This window comes from Spizellomyces punctatus (assembly GCF_000182565.1).
Source record: "Spizellomyces punctatus DAOM BR117 chromosome Unknown supercont1.7, whole genome shotgun sequence".
Classification (NCBI taxonomy): Eukaryota; Fungi; Chytridiomycota; class Chytridiomycetes; order Spizellomycetales; family Spizellomycetaceae; genus Spizellomyces; species Spizellomyces punctatus.
This window is the reverse complement of record NW_015971543.1, coordinates 230,386-249,191: the sequence shown is the minus strand read 5'-3', so window position 1 is coordinate 249,191 and position 18,806 is coordinate 230,386. Positions and strand designations below refer to the sequence as shown.

The window sequence follows — 18,806 nt, the reverse complement described above, 5'->3', positions numbered from 1 at the left end:
AATGGCACTAGGACCCATTATTATCCGGATTAATCCGGTTAATCATATCGCATAATCAGAACCCCCATCATTGCTCAAAGCGGTGAGGAGGCATGGATGCTAATGTTCTCCAAACTGCGGTGTGGCATGCTAATGTAGCTTTTTTTTTAAACTGCGGTGAGGCGCATGCCAAAGGTCTATAAACGGGGGACCTGCTCCCTCTTCCCTCTTTCCTCTTTACCCATCCTCGACTCAAAGCATCCACCCAACAAGTCTCAGTCCAATCATGAGAATACTGCTCTGGTGCCGAGGACCTCGACCGCCCGACAGCAACCGTGATCAGAACCAGCGGCAACCAATCGGATCCGATAACAAAACCTACTATTATGCTGCCACATTGGTTGAGCTTGGTTGGTATGTACTGATTGCATCATTTTATTTCTTGTCATCGGGTCATCTTCTGACATGCATTTTCTCTAGTCTCCAAGCCTTGTCACTGAACATCCTCTGGCTTGTGACGCTGCCCAGTCGATTCGCTCCTGGATGCAAGAGTCTGGCTTCAATGCCATCAAGAGTTCCAGATCAAGGCCTAGTAGGGACCGCGTGTGGTGGTGGGCAATTATCCGGTTAGAACCAACCGTTACGTATTGCGTGTATAATTGCCTAGTAGTAGCTTAGTTAGCTTTTCCGAACCGGTTGTCGCCGGTTTATTCCCTGGTGTAGTAGCTAGTGCCAGTTTCTGTCACCTCTACACTACGTACTCTACAGGTTGAAAATGGTAAAGGACAAAAAGGATGCATTTGAACGAAATGAATATCCAAAAAGGATGCTGTAGATGCTAGATATGAACTTGGAAATTCGCATTAGAATCAAAAGTTGAAGACGGTTCATATGTCAACAGATCAAAACACAATCCGCCACCAAACAACCGATTGGAAGGGGTTGCATTGGTTCCATAGAAAATCAGGGCCTACACTTCGCTTCCGACATTTGCGCTAGAATGCAGAGGTTTTCAACGTTGGCAACATGGGGCGAGCCAAGGCAATCGCTGTTGCCATCCGAATGCATTGTATAATTGTAATGCGGTAACGAGAATGATATTTTCAAGTATTAAAAAAGAAGAAACAAGAAAGCTGCTACCAATCCAAAAGCTACATATACCCTAGCAACTACTAACACATACTATGTACTGTCGCAGCAGAAATCACACCCTTCTTTGGGCTTCTGTCCAAGTGACTAGAGAACCAGTGCTGACTGCAGTAAACTGGCACTAAATATCCCTTAACAAAGACACATGTATCGATGACAGCATGTGGAATGATGTACATGCGGTCACCTATTTGGTACTGAACTCATTCGACCATGTGTGCGTGATGAAGTGTCACTAAACAATTTCCGACGGTCAGTCACACCCTCATTACAGTATTAATGCACACTATACTCACCAGATTCGAAATCCCGGAATGGGTTCGCAGCTCGTGCGCCATTCCGCCCTGCTCCCCGTCGAGATCCGTTTTGCGTGGGGTCATTTACCAAGTCAGACCCGAGTATCACCCTCCTTCCCTCCATCTCCAAATCCAAATCGATGCTATCCTCCAACGGCCGGAAATTGCTTGTGTCGGTTGGATCGTGAATCTTGGGTACAATCGGCGGATTCTTCTCGTGTCGTAAGAGAGCCCAGTTGACGCCTTTGAAAAAGGGATGGGCTTTGACATCTGATGCCCCAGCACGGGACCCGAGGCGCTTCTCTTCATCTTTGTGGAGAAGCTTTCGAATGAGCTGCTTGCATGAAGGGGACACCGGTGGTTCCGCCGGGAAGGCAACGTCATTATAAATGATGTTGGTGAAGGTGTTATTGCGGTTTTGTCCCTTGAAAGGGGTTGTACCGTACTGTGCACGGAAATCAATGTGAATCACGCATGAGAAGTCACCGAGCAACGATGGTACTTACAAGCATCTCATATATCAGAATGCCCAGGGTCCACCAATCGACAGCGCTCGTGTGGCCGCATCCCTTGATCACCTCTGGCGCAATGTACTCTTCAGTTCCCACGAAAGAGTTCGTCCTCAAGTTGGCTGTACATGATTTGGTATCGATGGCTGGGGAACTAGACAGTTGGAACTATGGAAAGCCATTAGTTGTTGCCAGATCAAGCGACCAGCCAACATCAAAGCACTAACCGAAAAGGTATTGCTCTTCACAATTCCGGGATCACCAGGTTCTGCCGAAGGCTTTGATAGATCAAAGTCCGTCAGCATAATATGTCCAGTATGATGCAAGAGGATGTCTATGTTCATTTTAGGTCTGTTAAAGCTTCATCACAGATGTGAATAGAGTGATGCATATCAACTTACTCTCAGGCTTTAAATCTCGGTATATAAAGCCCATGAGATGGAGGTATTCTATTGCGCATATTACTTCCGCAGCGTAGAAGCGGGCATCCTTTTCCGGTAAGGATTTGGTTTCCAATGTTTGGAGCGCGCTAAACGATAAATGGTTAGCCTTTTTTACGCTATGGTTCCATGATCTAGCCACTCACCGAAAAAATTCTCCTCCACAGCAGTACTCCATAATGAAATACAAGTAGTCCTCGCTTTGGAAGCTATGGTACAAGGTTACAATGAAGGGATGATTTGACGTGGCCTATCGACCTTCATGTGAGCTTATAGACTTGAGATACTATATAACGGTTGACATCGTACCAAAATTTCCTGTTCAGCTAGGACACGCTTGATCTTATTGCGTTTGATCATCTCAGCTTTTGATAGTACTGATTGCCAGTTACCGATGGAACATGAGATTTCAACCAAGCAACCGCGAAATGGAGAGCGATCATACATACCTTTCATCGCATAGAGCTTCCCTGTGCTCTTCTTCTCCTGCAATCCGAATAAGATGTGAGTAATTGATAGCAGTGTGTGCACGTTTGTGGCAAATACGTACCACTAGATAGACTTTTCCAACGTCTCCTTTTCCGATTAACCGTATCTTTGTGAAGCTGTTCGGAGCGACCTCGACGTCCGTAAACTTGATTGAATTGGCTGAGAAGCTTCGGCGGAAAGTTTTAGAACGGCCTGCCACTGATCCTATCGAACCAGCCGATAGTTGGTTATGAGACCGCTCATGGCGAAGTTTGGGGTGAACGGGAGCTCCGACCATTCCGCCGTAGGCTACGGTTCGCTTGATAACCGGTGCCGTATTTGGATACGCTTGTTCATCAGCACTGTTCCGTGTACTTCCACTCCCACTCGTGCTTCCACCCAATCCCAGATCTGCACCCGAGCCCACATAGCCTTCATCAGATGTCCGACATTCGTGGTCGACTTTGAGCGCTTTAGGCTTTGGTACCTTTGACGCCCGCTTGTCTAGTTGAACAATGGAAGGTTCCGATTGAGCTCTCCGAAGACTGGCCAGCGATGCCTTCTTTCCCAGAAAACCTAATCGCCCCTTTCCGGTGCTAGCAGGACTCGTTGGTGTGACAGGCGAATCTGGGGTGTCAGAGGCAATTGTTCCATTCCCTGACGATGTTGCCCACGTCGATCCTGATTCCCTACCATCGGCTGGCACAACGGGAGTGGTACTGCCCTTCTTCGCTGAGTGAAAGAGCGCTTGCACAGTTCCTTGAGTCTCCTTAGCCAGACGGAAAATGATAGAGCGCTTCTTGGTAATCCCCTGCTCTCTCTGTAGCGTGGTCATCGTTGAATAGTTTTGGTCTAGGAGCGGACAACCGCATACGGCACGGAAAAGTAGTAACGGTCGTCCTTAGTCTACGTCGACTGGTGTTAACGTTTCAAGGCGATTCAACTTCGACGGACCGGGTTAAACCCGCTCAAATCAATTGCAGGCGATATACAAAGTAAACACTAGAGTTTCGTGACGTGTCCCTCTGTTCAGAGTCAAGTGAAAGCGATGAGACTTCCATGTCTGCCACCCTCTTGCGCACGACAAATTCAATTTCGGAGCCCTTGGACTCACCAAGTAAACTACGAGGCTACTCGTGCAGTTAATAGCCAAGGCACTCTGCTAAACAATCTCTCTAGTCCTTCGTCCTGAATGACACGATGCCTTTGTCGCTTTTGTCACACGGTTCGTTTGAAACCTCCAAGAGCAACAAACACAGCACTATATACAACGCCTAATCCTTCTCCGTCCTTCCCCTTTGGCCAGGGTCGAATATAAAAGTTGGCTCAAAACTAAATGTCAAAAAAACCCAAGTTGGTTGAAGGGAAAAAAACAAGCGTTGGCCGTCGTCGAAACTCGCCTCTCGCCTCCCTTCCTTTCCCAGCCTTGTCGTTTTGGGACCTCCTCGCCCTTTGCCCCCTTTTTCCCACGCACCTCCAGATGGGGAAATGGTAATACAATTCGAAAAGAACCGGAATGACATTTGATCGTTGGATGGTTACTTGCTGCATATGGGAATATTGCATTTACTATTTTTAGCAACATGCGATAATGCAGATGGTGGCTGTGCAAGACCACGTGGACGCTATGGAGGAATTGACCAGAGCCATACAGTGCCCAACGCCATGCATTATGCATTATTGCAGTAGGTTTTTTGCAGTACGTTCCTTGCAGTACGTTCCTTGCAGTACGTTTGTATTAAAAAGCAGATCTCTGTAAACCATAGCAGTATCCATTCTCAACGTTCGCGCGCAATTCACAGGGGTTGACCACTGCCCATTCAAAAGAAAACATTCCTCCGTTTGATAGTTACTTCTCCGTGCAATGCCAGCATTCATTCTTTCACATTCTCATCATTTCCAATGTTCATATGTACATTCCCGCCATCATTACTATTTACAGGCTCGTCATCATCCGCTTTTGTCACCAGTGCCGGAGGGGAGGCCGCTGGTGGATCTTCCACGTGCAAAGGGTTTGAATGGGTGCCAGGCCCTGATTCTACTACCAAACTGGTCGATCCGTGTCCATCCATCTCTTTCTCCTTCAGGCGTGAAATAGATTCGGACACGCCAACGTCCTGAACGTTGACATCCATCGGATCAAAGCCTTCATTCTTTGCCTGGATAGTATTCTCTCCCAAAGAGCTCCTCCGAATCATTTCCTTTACCTCTGCTTCCTTTGCTTCAATTTCCATTGCAACACCTCCACTGCCATTGCAAGATGGAGAAATGGGGGGTATAGTCGATGCCTCTACACCAGAACTCCGTCGTATTAACTCAACCACCTCCGCTTCTTTGGCTTCAATATCAACGGACAGCGCATCATGTTGCCTGGCTTCGCTCTCTGCCATTCTCCTGTGTTGCATGTCCTCATTTCCTCGCGTCGAAGATAAGTTATCATATCCATTTGCAGTCTTTGGTGAATCTCCGGATGTCCCGCCAAACATTCCCCCAAGACTTAGCAAGGCTTCGATCCCCGACACTTCGTCCGCATCCATAGTAACAATGCGTCCATCCCCATTCCCATTTGAATCCGGAATAAATACCTTCCTTTCCACTTCACCAACTTCGTAAGAATTTGGAGCAAATGGCCCCTCATCTTCCTCCCCCTCGCCGTCCAAACTAGAAAGATTGCCTGGAGTATCAATCTCCATCTCGCCCTTGACGTCAAGTTCAATACTGTCGCCGCGTCCCTCTTCATCTAATTCTGCTTGGCTAGTATCCCATAATGGTAGGCTATCAGCTTCACAGAACGGTCTCACTCCGGGAGGTGGTGGGTATCGAAAGTTTGGGCCAAAGTTCAACGTAACACTTCCGCCCTTGTACGATGATATAGCAGGATGGTACTTCCCTGCATATCCAATGGGTTAAGAATACAGCTTGCAGCACCATGACGGTGCACCCATTACTTACCACGATACAGATCCCGAAAGGCAACGCCAAGACACTCCCCGTTTTTGTAATAGATAATCTCGCTTCCTTCCGCTACCGTCAAAGGCTTGCTTCGGAATGGTAGGTATTGACTTTCGCGAGTCCAAAGCCTTCGAAGTAAATCATCCATTGATTCACACGGAGGAAGATGTATCGACATGCCAATGACGTCGCCCGGGCCTGCGACATGTAAAACAATTGGTAATGTGCTGCTACGAATTCAGTCTTGCCGAGTACTTACCGTAACCAGCGGCGTACCCTTCAGGTGCATCTGCTATAGCCTTTGCAACGTGGAACAGCGTTCCAGGATTATCTCGATACGCATAACTGAATCGATCATATCCACATGGTGCCTGGAGATCGCCACTGATCTGGGACCAGCCAATTCTGGTACATGCGTACACAGGTCAATACTCTCATCGTTCACCATCATATTCCATGATTATGCGTTAGATCCTACCTGGTATGTCCTTGGTGTTCGTTAATCAGTACTTCGTAGTACCAGCTACCTTCCCATACACCATGAGTAGCCTTAGCCATCCGATAACCTTTATCCGTGTAGACAGTATATCCTCCATCAGTTACTGTCATCTGTGGGGCTCTATGTGTCGTATCATTGCTCATTTGTACTGGAGCTCGTGGGTTGTCGACATCGGGATACAGCTCTGCGAGAAATTAGGCAACAGGTCGATGCGACAGGATAGCGCAATGGACTAACCAATCGCAGTAGCTGGATCAATGTACTCTTCTTCCATTCTCTTCTTTTTGGGCCGCCTCTTCTGCCGTGGCCTGTTGGCACCGTCCTGAGTTCCCACAGATACACTTCGTCCCGTATTTCGTGACTTTTTCACTTTCTGTCAAGTTCATTGCATCCCTGTCAGCACGGTACTAAACCTTCCTAATCTGCCATTCAAAAGCTTACTGTGGTGCCGCTAACTACAGAGTCGGTGTCCGATTCAAGATCTAATCGCTTCCGTTTGGGTTTCACCCGTTCGTGTTCCTGTAATGCCCCATCCAACCCGATGTCGTACTCTGCCTCCCTCCCGCGTTTTGAGTGCTCATAGGAAGATGGTAGCGCCATCGACTCTAAGGCCCACAGTCCTGTTCACGAATATTGAGAAAACGGAACACCAACTTGCGCACACCAGAAAAGGGGACTAACCTTGGTCATGACCAAAATGTTTGGTTCCTGGCAGGAACCTCTTCTGTGTCGACAAGCAACTAGCGACCGTATTCTCCCAAGTCGCTGTTCGGCTCTTGAGCCAAAATTTGCTCCAATTCCTATCAATGAATGCGCAGATATCTGTCTTCCACCCATAATATTTGAGCTTGTCCTGTGAGACTTTCCGTGGGGGTTCGGTTGCAGAAAGATGGAATAGAGTGACATGAATGACATCCACCCTGTGAAAAGGGCAAGTCAGGAGGCGCACGAACTGGAAAATGGAAATACTCCAATATCATACCAAGTCATCGGTAGTCGTTTCATTGTTTCTCGCCCATGTGAACATCGCTTACAGCGGTAAAAGTAAAAGTCATCCCCGAGAAGCGGCTTGAATTCAGGCTTCCACTGTTGAATCAGCTGGATACAGGCTGTATCAAGGAATCAGTGCACAAGGACATCCGCATAGCGCTGATACTATATCTAGACAATCACTTACACTGGTGAAAGTACTTTCCACAATTGCCGCACTGAAACATTGGTCTTTCCTTTCTACAATGACAAAGGGCAATGTCATTCCGCATATTTCAAAAAAACTATGTATATTCGCGTAGGGTGTAGGTAACGTACTCTTCCCGAGTCTTTCCTCCACAATAGCAGGTCTTGTTGAAGGCATCCCCGTGCATCTAGTGGCACATTTGCATGTGAGCAAAAGATATTTCTAACACCGTCCAACACGTTTTACGCCCAACTCACACTCTTTCTTGGTCGTATTGTCTTTGAATTTCGCCGCAAAGTTGTTGTGCCGTCTCTAACCGCCTCTTGTGTGGCACCGCTCACCAAATCCACATCGTCCTCGGGTAGTTCGGAATTCGCACACATTTCCACCTTAATAGGACTTGTATCGGTGGATTTCCTGCGTTTTGGAGAAGCACTGCGGATCTGATGTGGGAACTTGCCGCGATTGGATGCAGCAGCAGGAGGCTGACGGTGTTCAAGGTGAACTTCTCCTTTGTGGATGGAGCCAGGAATTTCAGGTTCGGCATGGCTAGTATCTGGCAACGTTGAGTTGTTTCCCCCAGTGTCTTCGTCGGCAATAGTAAACCGTATCTGAAAGCCATATTTTGGAGACAGCGGACGTACAGTTTGCGGAGAGGGAGCCGGTGGGGAATCCGACTTGGCCCTTAAGGATCTCCGCCCAGCAGCACCATTATTCAAAGGTCGAGATTCTTGGGTTACCAAAACGTCATCCAAATTGGATTGCTCTTGCCGTGCACCATTCGCGACAGATGTATGAGAAGTATCTAAGTTACTCTGCAGGATCTCTGTCGGGATGTCTCTATGGTGCGGGTTGGAAATGAAGTGGTGGTGCTGACTCGAGTCGGCTGGGCCCGCATCGGAGGTGAGCAGCTCCGAGATGTTCATCACAAGGACCCTCTATGAGCGTGATAGAGTACACATCAATCGTATTCGGAATACTTTGGTGGTCGAAAAAGCCCGAACAATGGTGACGATGAGCTTCAACATGCGCGAGATCCTGACGAGACTGCTCTGTCTCACGTGCGTGATCGAGTGGACTTGCCCGCGGCTTTGTCACGACCATCATTGCCTGCCAAGGGGTTTGTCCGCGCTCATTAAAGTTGATACGACTCAATGTAGTTATTTATTGCAAACAATGAAACGTAGCATAACTGAATACTCCACAAGGAAAACATAACATGACAATGATACATGACATAAAAGAACTATATAATCTGAACTAACCCAAGCCAACCATCACTCCCTGAGCAACACCTCCACAACCCTTTCCACATTCCCGTCATATCTTTTAAGCAGCTCTTCAATTCGACTATTGTTCCAGAATCCCATGCCGTTCAAAATCTCGACTTTGCTCTTCAGCTCATCTGCAGTAGGCGTTCTGGGTGCTGATGGGGCTGCAGAAAATGGAAATCCACCCTCCTGCGAAGGAGGAAATCGAGATCCAAAGGGAAAACCAAAGCCGAAAGGAGTTTGACGATGAGGGCAGCGTCCATGCATGCCTTGACGGACTTGCTCGTGGACGTTGCGAAGGATAGGATCGATGTGCGCCTGGGCTTGCACACCAATCTGGGAAATGAGGTTACTCATGGATTGGACAAATTCGGGATGAGCATCAATGTTGGCTTGAATTTGGTCGAGCAGCGGCTTGATGTTTTCGGTAAAGGCTTCAAAAGGATTCTGCGGGGCCTCATTGTCTTGGTTATTTGAAGAGGACGAAGACGATCCGTTGTTTTCGGGCGAAGAAGTCGATTCCGGGCGAGGCTCACCGTCCTTCACGGATGGATTCGAAGACGATGCAGATGTAGCCGTGGCAGAAGCCGGTGCTTTACCCTTGTCAACGCTGGTGTCAACCGGATGCTCTGCAGCAACTTTCTGCCCATCGTCGACCGATGGGCTTTCCGCAACAATTGGGACCGACGGATAAACCGGCTCATTCTGGGCACTCTGCTGGACTGATGGCTGGGCCGGCTCAGGCAGAGCACTCTGCTCTTGCTCATTCACGACAACAAATCCAGCCGGGTCGGCATCGCGGTCGCGCACGTCAAAGCGGATAACTACGCGATCACCAGCACTCTTGCCCTGCCTTGCCTCGAAGGCGGCATCCCTCAACTCTGCGTCTGTGTTCAAAGAAATGGTGTCGTTATCTTGATCCTTGTATGTGACAACGATCCGGGTTGTAGGCGGGATCTCATGGAGACGACGAATCTAAGATGCAACATTAATGACATAATTCAACTGTGCCCGGAAAACACCAAAACATACCTCATCCTCAAAGGATTTCCAGTCATATCCTGCCGCAACACGATTGATGGAAAACTGACGGAGTCGGCCTTCAAAAGAGACTTTGGCGTATACTTGAGTACTCATGATTGCTTGTAATGTTCAGTGGTTGTGGAGGGAAATGGATTCGTTCCTCCTTCTTTTATGCTTCTTTACGGACTTAGACAGGTCATGCACCCTTTCAAGGTTACTCACTCTCTTTTTGTGTGCCAAGACTATTTTTGAGCTAGACGCGTATTGAAACACACACACGTAGTCGTCGTGTCTATACTTTTTGAACCCCACAGCCGGAAGCGGAGGGATAACAGCCCTTCCGTCCACTGCCCCATCGCAGCAGATGAGTTTTGTTCGACTGCATAACTTGAAACCTTCCTTTGTCTTCCATCCCACTTACGCGTCTAAAAGCTGAACTGCGGAGGGGGGCGTTGTTGATTTCTCAGCTGAAAGTCCAATTACAAACAAATATGCGGTGAATAAAAAACCGTCGGATTCAGATACAAGGAACACTTGCTCTCTCTTTATCATCTTTTCCTACTCTACCATTCTACAACAACCATGGAGCTCTACCACATTGGCAAACACTGCGCAACCTGCGACCAATTGGATTATCTTCCCTTCACTTGTCGCCTTTGCACCAAATCATATTGCCGTGATCACCGAGACTTTTCTCATCACATATCATCTTGCTCTGGTTTGAGCGACGCAAAGGCCGTTGTATGTCCCCTCTGTTTGCATCCAGTCCCGGGTGCATCGCCCTCGAATCCACAAGTAGCAAACGCTGCTGTCGATCGACATATTGAATCCGGATGTCCTTCACCAGAAGCTGAGGCAAAGCGAAGGAAATTGGCCAATCGGTGTGCAGTGAAAGGATGTAAAAAGCGGGAAGTGGTGCCCTTCAAGTGCTCTACTTGTGAAGAGCAAGTGTGTATAGGACATAGACTGCCGGTAGATCATGGTTGCCGAGGAAAGGCCGGCGTGGCCCAACCAGCTGGAAGAAGAAGGACAGCAGTGAAGGGATAAGCGGGTTAGAGGGAAATGAGTGATTGTACATCTACATAAACTATAATTATATTAGTATATCTATCAGCCGATATGGTGGTCAACAGGTTATCTTGTGCTGCTTAAAGACACACCTCTAGCTGTGGGGAGATCTCTTCAGATTATGAGATTCAAGGACTGGCCCACAAGAGCTGTCCTTTCCAAAAGAAGCCTGGAATGATGATATAGCTGGCAACAAATTCCCAAGCGTCATTTTGGCCGAATGTTTGGGCAAGTGCCCAACGATATTGAGCTAGACAACGAAAATACATCCACAGTGGTCCTGAAAATAGGGTTACATCCTGCCCCAGTGAATGTGTTCTTGCTCTGAGTGATAATGCTCCGGTACTTCGATGCAGAAAAAGAAGGTCAAAAAGTAGATGAAAGGTGATTTACTATTCCAAAAACGCCTGTAACAGGATGTCCAACGGCAGAAACCGCAAATTGCTGAATAGCCAAGAAATTAAGTATCTACACTAACTATAGCACGCCTAAATATCATGGTTCATTTTGACTTGCAGCCTGGTGCGCATCATCACTATCGTCTGCATGTATTCCACTACCGCAACCCTCTACTAATTCCACTTCTTCCCTAGTCAACCTCTTTAAGGCCGCTTCTGCCAAGATCTCCCTCTGACTCTTGTTATCCCGACTTTGACTTCCACCCCCTAGTCTAAATGTTCCACCCATAAAGGCAGGCGCATCCACAGCCTCCTCTTCGCCAGAATTATAGTACTCGCCTTTGGCACCCAGTGTGCGCCCCCCTCGTGTCACGGCATCGCATTCCCGATTCAATTGTCGATTCAGAGCATGGAAATCAGCATTGTGGTCCGAGTGCACCATATGAGCCAACTCATGTAATAGCACCTTTCGAATAGAATCGTAATAGCGAAAGCCGTCCAGGTCGTCTGTGCGGAGACGGAGAGCGATTCGTTGCCCCTTGTTTTCATTGTATCCCAATATCGTGCGTTCCGATGGGTGTAGCTCGACTAAAGCACCCACCGACCACTTGTGATTCCGCATAATTGACTGAATTCCGGCGTCATCGCGGAGACGTTTGAGAAGAAGAGTTGCTTGCTTCTCATCCGAGAAACCGGGGAGTGGACGAATGGAATGGAAGGTATAGTTTGCGTCATCGACTGATCCGATACTTCGAATTGGTTGAGAAGGTCTCACTGGTCGCTGGGATGCTGCCCGAGCTTGTGCTTCCTGTTTTCGTTTCGTAGCTTCCTGGACTGCATGAATTTCGGCGGCTGATGATCCGATAAGGAGGAGTTTGGCATTTGTTTTGACTCCTATTGAAGCAAGGGTAGCATTTTCGGCATAACTAGATTTCCCCTTGAATAAAAGTTTTTGAGCATGTGGTGGTATATTGATTGAGGGAAGGGACGCAAGATGGGCTTTGACGTCGGATATGGTTGCCAAAAGTGCGAAAGTCAGCGGGACTACCGTTCCTTTGTGGGTGACACTGAATGAGATGACATTATCCCCGCCGTTCTGATCTGAACTGGGATCTAGCACCGCCATGACCATAGTTGATAACAGCAGCTTGTAGAAAACAGTCGAGGAAAACGGAGGTTCATGACTTTTTAATCTCGGCGAACGATTAGTCATCGGACTGCAGAGGTGACCAATTATTCATTCAAACCAGATGAACCAACAAACCACAGTTATCTCACATGTGGACGATGGGCAGGCTATCTCACAACTGGGTGTGCTGCGTATCTGGTTGGTAAATTTAGTAGATCGTTGATATATGACTTTGTAGCAAATCAGTGATGACTTTTAAACCTCATAGACAAATGCAGATCGAGGTCTTCTTGAGTTCATTGCTCTGTTACTGGCCCGTCGCAGTTCTTTGACAAAAATAAGCACATAGCAATAAAAATAGAGCACATAATGTATATCCATAAAAGACCTGCCACATGATAGTGCGGAGCCGGATCATCAGACATCTATCTGTATGCAATTCATCTCCACCATGGCTACCAATTCTCAAAGCACGGCCGACTTCGTGCAAAGGTTTCAAATCTCTGCCTCACACGTTTAACAAACCTCCTTCCCTGCCTTTCCACAAAGCTCCTCCTCCGGCCAGGTCGCATCCCCATATTTGGACCGCCCATGACACCTTCTGCCCATGCTCCCCTGTCAACGTCACCATCTTCGCTTTCATCTATAATCTCCTCTTCAAAGACCGCAACGACAGGACGACGAACCAGTCCCCATGGACTCCCTCCGCGTCCGTCAACTTCGGATCTTCGCAAGGTTTCCACCAGATTATATCCTTCACCACGAACCACAGCGCGTTGTCGACGCCACATGGTTTCGCTGAAATCTGGATCAATTCGAAACAGCCGTTCCAGGCCGTCCATGGTTTCCCGCCACCAGGTCGGCGAAGTGAGGAGATGAAGAACTTGTATGCGGGTTTCACGCGAGAATGGAACGCGTGCAGCTGGAAGGTAAGCCCATCCGTAGGGATATGAACGCCATCGATCCGGGTGCTTCCAGGGGAATGCAAGACCATTGTCGATGGCGGCGATCTGTACAATAGGCGGAGGTTTATTAACTTGAGAGGAAGTGTTGGGTGCGTCAGATGTGATGGAGTCAATTGTCAGAGGTTCGGCAGTCACTTTAGGGGGCAGATGATTTACATCCGTGGTTTGGTCCGGGACATCAACAGCCACTCCGGGAACAACGGAACTTGGAGACTGGGGTGCATCAGCGGTCGTCACTTCTGTGGCACTGCTACTTTCCACATTTGCTGTACCATCCGCCAGGGTTGCTTCGGATGGAACCGATGGTATAGACATCGAGAGCAACGTTGCCACAGTTGTATCGTTGGTGGCACCTGAGCCAGGCTTTGGACCCGCTTCCTCTTTTGCACGAGTCACAGAAACCTGTTCCTCAGCCTGAGCTGCCCGTTCGCGCTTCTCGTTCTCATCCGCCTCCTCATCAAATTTCACCATCCAGTTGTCAAGGCCACGATCTGTATTTCTTATCAGATAGTCTAGTACCACCAGCCTTTCGAAACCCCACTGAAACTCCTTCTGTGCACGATCGGACCATTCATAGGGCTGGTAAGGATTTGCACCATTTCCAGACGCTGGTAAGTTTTCCGCAGACCCGCGTTGGGATCCACTTGCACTTCCCGCTCTGCGCATCCGTTCATATCCTTCGCGAAAGAATCTAGTGGCATCCTTAAATCCTTTCAAGAAGACTTGAAAACTTCCCACCTTCTCTGGAAGTGGTTTGCCCTTGCGGTATGCGCTCCAGTCCCTTCTCGAGTAGAAAAATGTAGGGCTCGCTAGATATACAACTTCCGTACGCGGGACGACGTTCAGTTGTAGCCGGCGATCAACGTAGCTGGCAGCTGCCTCAGAAATGTAACCGAGGTTGGGTATAATGCAACTACGTCCAAAACAACAGGGGAAAAGGTTCTTATGTATCCACTTTGTCCATTTCGGATTGAGATGTCCATAAGGTTCTTCATTCTTTGGCTTGAACACTCCCACAATTTCACCGTCGCGGTTACGACAAAAGTACGAACCGGAAGATCCTTGTGATATAAGTGTCGGATAGATGCCGTCATTAATGGCGGCACGGACTTCGTCAACAATCGCTAGAAATTGCTGTCCAGTAAGTGGGGTCACAGGAGGAACCGGGTTTTCAAATTCTGGCGGTGGGTTAACTAGGGAATCATGGTAACGAGCGGGACCATCGATGGCAGGTTCCTGAGGAATATCCATGAGGCTCGGTGCGTAACAGGGATTTTCAGGTGCCGAATTATATTGGGAAGAGCGCCCTGAAGAGCGGGCGCTAATGTGGACGCGGGGCGACCGTTCTGCCTTGCCTGGCGAGCTACTGACTAAGCGCTCGGCAGAGTGTGTCGAGGAGAATGATGGAGGTCTTTCTGACTCTGAATCGGAGGAGTTGTCGTGAGTTACGGCAAAGTAATCCTTTCCGTTCGACGTCCCTGTTCGCTAATGGTATGCCATTGAATTGGTTTGATTAGCTTTATATCATACGTAATAGTGTATTATTTGGCGCCAGGTACCACGCAGCAATCTGGTGTCACGTAACTACTGTGCCAATTCCCAAGTGAGGGTCACAACCTCATGGGAGCAGCACAAATAGGCACGAGCCCTACCCAGCTGTCATATTCATGACTGGTCTGGTTATTATAAAAACTGTCGTAAGTATACACCTACCGGACTGACTGCATCCAGTGAATATCTCTCGTCATTCACCAACGACGGTGATGCAGCTAAGGGAGCATAAGCGTTCCGTTTTGGCCTCGCGGTGGGTTGTAACTTGCGCCTTGGCGGAGATGTTTGTTTATGAGAGGAAGTAGAGGAATGTTGCCACTTTGGTGAAGATGCTGCAGAGTAAGGGGCTGGCTTGCGGTTCTCCGATGCCGTCGATTGCGAAGATGACAAGCTCACGGGCGTATCCGATAGAGACCGAGGATGCTTATTGTTTCCTCCTGCAGACCGGGAAGAGTCTGGAGGGGACGGACTCATACTTTGGGAATGGAGAACTGACGAAGGGGTTTTGGATGACGTGACGGACAGCAGTGCTGATGGGCTTGGGGTCCGCGATGAATCACGTGGCTTCAACACGACACGTGGGCAGCTTTTGGGATTGGCGCCGGTGGAGATCTACGTCAAGTCTTTGAATGTGTTCTTTTGCTACAACACCTTTGAGAGCCATCTTGTTGATCGCAGGGCGAAGAAGGCGTTTTCGGGTGCTTTGCGCTTTTCATGTAGTTCATGAGTTAGACGACAGTGGCTTTAACCGTTGCCTTCCGTAACGGACTAATCACCAAACAACGAGGCACCCTGCAGATCTTCATATGGGTCTGCACTTAACCATTGGAATATTTGCAGCTGCCATTCTTCAGCTGTTGCTGTAGGTTGTTCAACGATTTCAATCCCCGTCCAGATCCGATGTTACGTTTGCAACTAAGCCCCAAAAGTATCACGTGCTCTGTTGAAGCCACATGCACGAAGGATTCCGCTGTTGTCCAGCACGACAACCATAGTGACTCTTGGGATCACCGGTAAGGGCAGATCATCGGTATACCAGAGCTGCCCACCATGTTTTCTGCACGCATCTCTCGGTCCCTTCCATTGCTTGCTGGAAGGACGTCCGTGGCGTCTCTTACCAGGGCGTCACCACTCGCAGCAACCGGTAAGTCATCCAGAGTTGGGCTATCCACATCATACAGAGTTCAAACTTCTCTGACTACCCGCTGAATGAACAGCACTCCGCTACGCCCACCGCTCCACTGCTGACTCTGTGACGGTCCGTGCTCGCAGAGAACAGCAGCGTCTCAACGATGACCCGGAAAAGGCTATCAAAATGCCTGTTCTTGACCGTGCCGCCCAGGAAATGTTCCTTACCGAGATTATTCGCACGATGTGGCTCGTCCTTGAGCAAATGTTCAAGCCTCCTTATACCATTATGTACCCTCAGGAGAAAGGCCCTCTTAGCCCGCGGTTCCGAGGAGAGCACGCTCTGAGGCGGTATCCCACAGGTAGGCTCTGCCCATGCCAGTGAGGCAAAGCACTCTTTGCGAGTTTGTACGATTGTGAGCGACTCCTGACCAAGTCCACATTTGTAGGAGAAGAGCGTTGCATTGCATGCAAGCTTTGCGAAGCTATTTGCCCGGCGCAAGCCATTACCATTGAGGCCGAGCCGCGTGAAGACGGGAGTCGTCGCACGACTCGTTACGACATTGACATGACTAAGGTGTGTATCTCGATGCTATCGGCGGCTTCTACTGAATCTGCTCCTAATGCCACTTACGTCTATTTAGTGCATTTACTGCGGATTTTGCCAGGAGGCATGTCCTGTTGACGCTATTGTTGAATCTCAAAACTTTGAATTCACTACCGAAACCCGCGAAGAATTGCTTTACAACAAGGAAAAATTGCTGGCGAATGGAGACAAGTGGGAGGCTGAGCTCGCACGCAACCTGAAGGCAGACCACCTTTATCGATAAACTCCGCGACAACAGAAGTTGATGGATTACACATATGTCGGAAACTATGGCGCTACGCTACGGGCTTTTTGTTAGATCCTAAATGGACAGGAAGTTTGTAGGGCGGGTGCGAAGCTCTTAAAATTATATCACAAAACAATATTTACCGTGCCTCTTTAATCAATGATTATGCCTATCACTAAGATGATGCGGCCAGCGCTGTAGAAACTACTCTGTCATCTTTAGAGGTATTCCTTTCAGTGAACACATCACCGACGCTGAACTCCATATCTGGTGTGCAAGTCATAAATTTGGACAATTGGAGCACTTTCCGGCGGGTATCCACCATCTTACGCTTCATTTCGAAGGCCCGTCGCTGTTCGGCCATTTTAGCTTCGATTTCCAGCTCTATTTTCAGTTGGTGCTCTTGCTGGAGGGCGATTTCTCGTCGTAGCCGTTTGTTAATTTTCACGGACACTTTCAGTACGTCGTCAAATGTTGACGTCAGTTGCTAATGCAACGCCGGTTATTAACTATAAAGCATGAAGGAACTGATACATTGGTCGACATACCGACTTCTCCTGGTCAATAATGGCCATTATTTTGTCAACAAACAGCTGCTCCGATTCTTTTCCCTCGGTCTCAGCGTGCTCGCTTAATGCCGCTAGCTTGCGCTCATGCTCAACAAGAAGGGCATCTCTGCGGGCCTGGACGGCAGAGATTTGCTTGGACATTGCATCTGGGTCTATGTCGACCAAATTCTTGAAAATATTTTCTCCTGTTAGCTACGAAGCGCTGACAGAGCGCACTAGATGCCATTCATACCTCAAACTCAACAAGCTCCTCCAAATCCCGTTCAGCTTCTTCGAGGCTGCTTTGACGTTCTCGCACGACTTTTTCTAGCTCTACCAGGGGAAGATTAGTAAGTAGCAAATGGAATTGAATTCAATCCCAACATTCATTACCTTGAATACGTTCGTCCGCGGCTGCGTGGAACCTGGCCATATCACGTTCGAGTTTTGCACGTTGCTGTTTTCGTTCGCGGTGCACTTGAAGGATAGTACGGTTTTGGTCATCATTGGAATCTAATATCTCGGAAACTCGCGTATTCTATAAAGGAAGCAGGATTGATTCTGTTATTGCACAGAGCAATATTCGAATTAGGCTGCATACACAAACCATTTCCGCTGTGATGCGTTGATGCTCTTCCTTTAGCTGCTTATTTTCGTCCTTTCTTTTGGGGTTTTCAAAGTTTAGAGCAATCTATTAACAAGTACTTCTACAAGAGCGTAGATGGACAAGTGACGCTTACAGTGACTGTAGTTCTCCGTGGTAATGCTTGAGAGACTTCATCCGGGCAATGATTCTTCATGCGACACAAAGGAATTTTCAACTCTTCAATATCCACAGTCATTCGATCAGCACATCCGTAGAAACAAGAAAAATACCTACTGTAACCTCAAGTCCTCCAACCTCTCCCACTTGCTTACTAGCTCGGCTTTGATCTCAGCCATTTGCATTTGCTTTCGCTTCCTTTTGCTCACGGGGAAGGAGCGCGCTATTATCCCGCCAGCAGGTGCTTTGCCAACCATCAAGCCTTTGGCTGCCATTTGCCGATCTGTCTTTGACCGTCCTGCTTCCTCGACTGTCGGGACCTGTAATCGCTCGGTCCTGGGGCCTATTAAAAATCGAGCATAGGGATCGCCAGTTCGAATTCCCCCGCCTGTTGAGGCGGTGAATAGCTCAAACTGGGAGCCTGTTAGTTTTACCGGGGCATGTGATAGTCGAATGGCTTCGCGGCGCGCAGAAGGACGTCGAACAGCCTTTTGTCGACGGGGTCGCGGAGGGTTTGGAGCACCTGTTGAAGGAAGAAGGGAGTGTTCCCTTCGAGCATCGTGGGGTTGAGATTCCAAGGCCGCCGCTGCTGCTGCATTGATGGAGGCATGAAGCGATGCAATGAAATCGGATGCCTCGTCGTCGGACGATGGGAATGAA

At 48.5% G+C, this 18,806-nt stretch overlaps 8 protein-coding genes across 8 annotated transcripts in view; 2 read left to right on the top strand and 6 right to left on the bottom strand.

Moving 5' to 3' along the window:
• Positions 1–1,054: 1,054 nt before the first annotated feature.
• SPPG_04417 (AGC/RSK protein kinase) lies at positions 1,055–4,276 on the bottom strand. Its single transcript, XM_016752655.1, has 10 exons — positions 3,956–4,276; positions 2,924–3,866; positions 2,823–2,859; positions 2,683–2,750; positions 2,520–2,623; positions 2,335–2,462; positions 2,161–2,267; positions 1,931–2,101; positions 1,425–1,869; positions 1,055–1,363 (listed from the first exon to the last, which is right to left on the bottom strand). The coding sequence occupies exons 2-10, from the start codon at positions 3,674–3,676 to the stop codon at positions 1,332–1,334; spliced, it is 1,845 nt and encodes a 614-aa protein (XP_016608115.1). The 5' UTR covers positions 3,677–3,866; positions 3,956–4,276; the 3' UTR covers positions 1,055–1,331.
• Positions 4,277–4,715: 439 nt separating this feature from the next.
• SPPG_04416 (uncharacterized protein) lies at positions 4,716–8,395 on the bottom strand (the record flags this gene model as incomplete). Its single annotated transcript, XM_016752654.1, has 11 exons — positions 4,716–5,731; positions 5,794–5,991; positions 6,053–6,198; positions 6,272–6,476; positions 6,530–6,665; positions 6,734–6,912; positions 6,974–7,212; positions 7,275–7,401; positions 7,470–7,522; positions 7,601–7,656; positions 7,727–8,395. 11 exons carry the CDS (start codon positions 8,393–8,395, stop codon positions 4,716–4,718), a joined length of 3,024 nt encoding a protein of 1,007 aa, XP_016608114.1.
• A 209-nt stretch (positions 8,396–8,604) lies between these two features.
• SPPG_04415 (uncharacterized protein) lies at positions 8,605–10,278 on the bottom strand. Its single transcript, XM_016752653.1, has 2 exons — positions 9,773–10,278; positions 8,605–9,715 (listed from the first exon to the last, which is right to left on the bottom strand). Exons 1-2 carry the CDS (start codon positions 9,875–9,877, stop codon positions 8,747–8,749), a joined length of 1,074 nt encoding a protein of 357 aa, XP_016608113.1. The 5' UTR covers positions 9,878–10,278; the 3' UTR covers positions 8,605–8,746.
• On the top strand, positions 10,008–10,917 carry SPPG_09193 (uncharacterized protein). The gene has a single exon (XM_016757350.1). The coding sequence runs from the start codon at positions 10,346–10,348 to the stop codon at positions 10,808–10,810; it is 465 nt and encodes a 154-aa protein (XP_016608112.1). The 5' UTR covers positions 10,008–10,345; the 3' UTR covers positions 10,811–10,917.
• Positions 10,918–11,205: 288 nt separating this feature from the next.
• Positions 11,206–12,419, bottom strand: SPPG_04414 (uncharacterized protein). Its single transcript, XM_016752652.1, has one exon. The coding sequence runs from the start codon at positions 12,359–12,361 to the stop codon at positions 11,327–11,329; it is 1,035 nt and encodes a 344-aa protein (XP_016608111.1). The 5' UTR covers positions 12,362–12,419; the 3' UTR covers positions 11,206–11,326.
• A 219-nt stretch (positions 12,420–12,638) lies between these two features.
• Positions 12,639–15,397, bottom strand: SPPG_04413 (1-phosphatidylinositol 4-kinase LSB6). Its single transcript, XM_016752651.1, has 2 exons — positions 15,037–15,397; positions 12,639–14,808 (listed from the first exon to the last, which is right to left on the bottom strand). Exons 1-2 carry the CDS (start codon positions 15,346–15,348, stop codon positions 12,814–12,816), a joined length of 2,307 nt encoding a protein of 768 aa, XP_016608110.1. The 5' UTR covers positions 15,349–15,397; the 3' UTR covers positions 12,639–12,813.
• A 459-nt stretch (positions 15,398–15,856) lies between these two features.
• SPPG_04412 (NADH dehydrogenase [ubiquinone] iron-sulfur protein 8, mitochondrial) lies at positions 15,857–17,077 on the top strand. The gene is made up of 4 exons (XM_016752650.1): positions 15,857–16,018; positions 16,092–16,364; positions 16,452–16,579; positions 16,647–17,077. The coding sequence occupies exons 1-4, from the start codon at positions 15,925–15,927 to the stop codon at positions 16,830–16,832; spliced, it is 681 nt and encodes a 226-aa protein (XP_016608109.1). The 5' UTR covers positions 15,857–15,924; the 3' UTR covers positions 16,833–17,077.
• Positions 16,936–18,806, bottom strand: part of SPPG_09192 (uncharacterized protein) — a gene marked incomplete at its 5' end in the record, with an annotated part of 2,393 nt that continues 522 nt past the window's right edge. Inside the window, 7 exons of the mRNA XM_016757349.1 lie at positions 16,936–17,322; positions 17,384–17,572; positions 17,637–17,716; positions 17,777–17,921; positions 17,991–18,045; positions 18,124–18,177; positions 18,264–18,781. Coding sequence (XP_016608108.1) covers positions 17,011–17,322; positions 17,384–17,572; positions 17,637–17,716; positions 17,777–17,921; positions 17,991–18,045; positions 18,124–18,177; positions 18,264–18,781 — 1,353 coding nt within the window. The 3' untranslated portion in view covers positions 16,936–17,010. The remainder of the gene's footprint in view (positions 17,323–17,383; positions 17,573–17,636; positions 17,717–17,776; positions 17,922–17,990; positions 18,046–18,123; positions 18,178–18,263; positions 18,782–18,806) is intronic.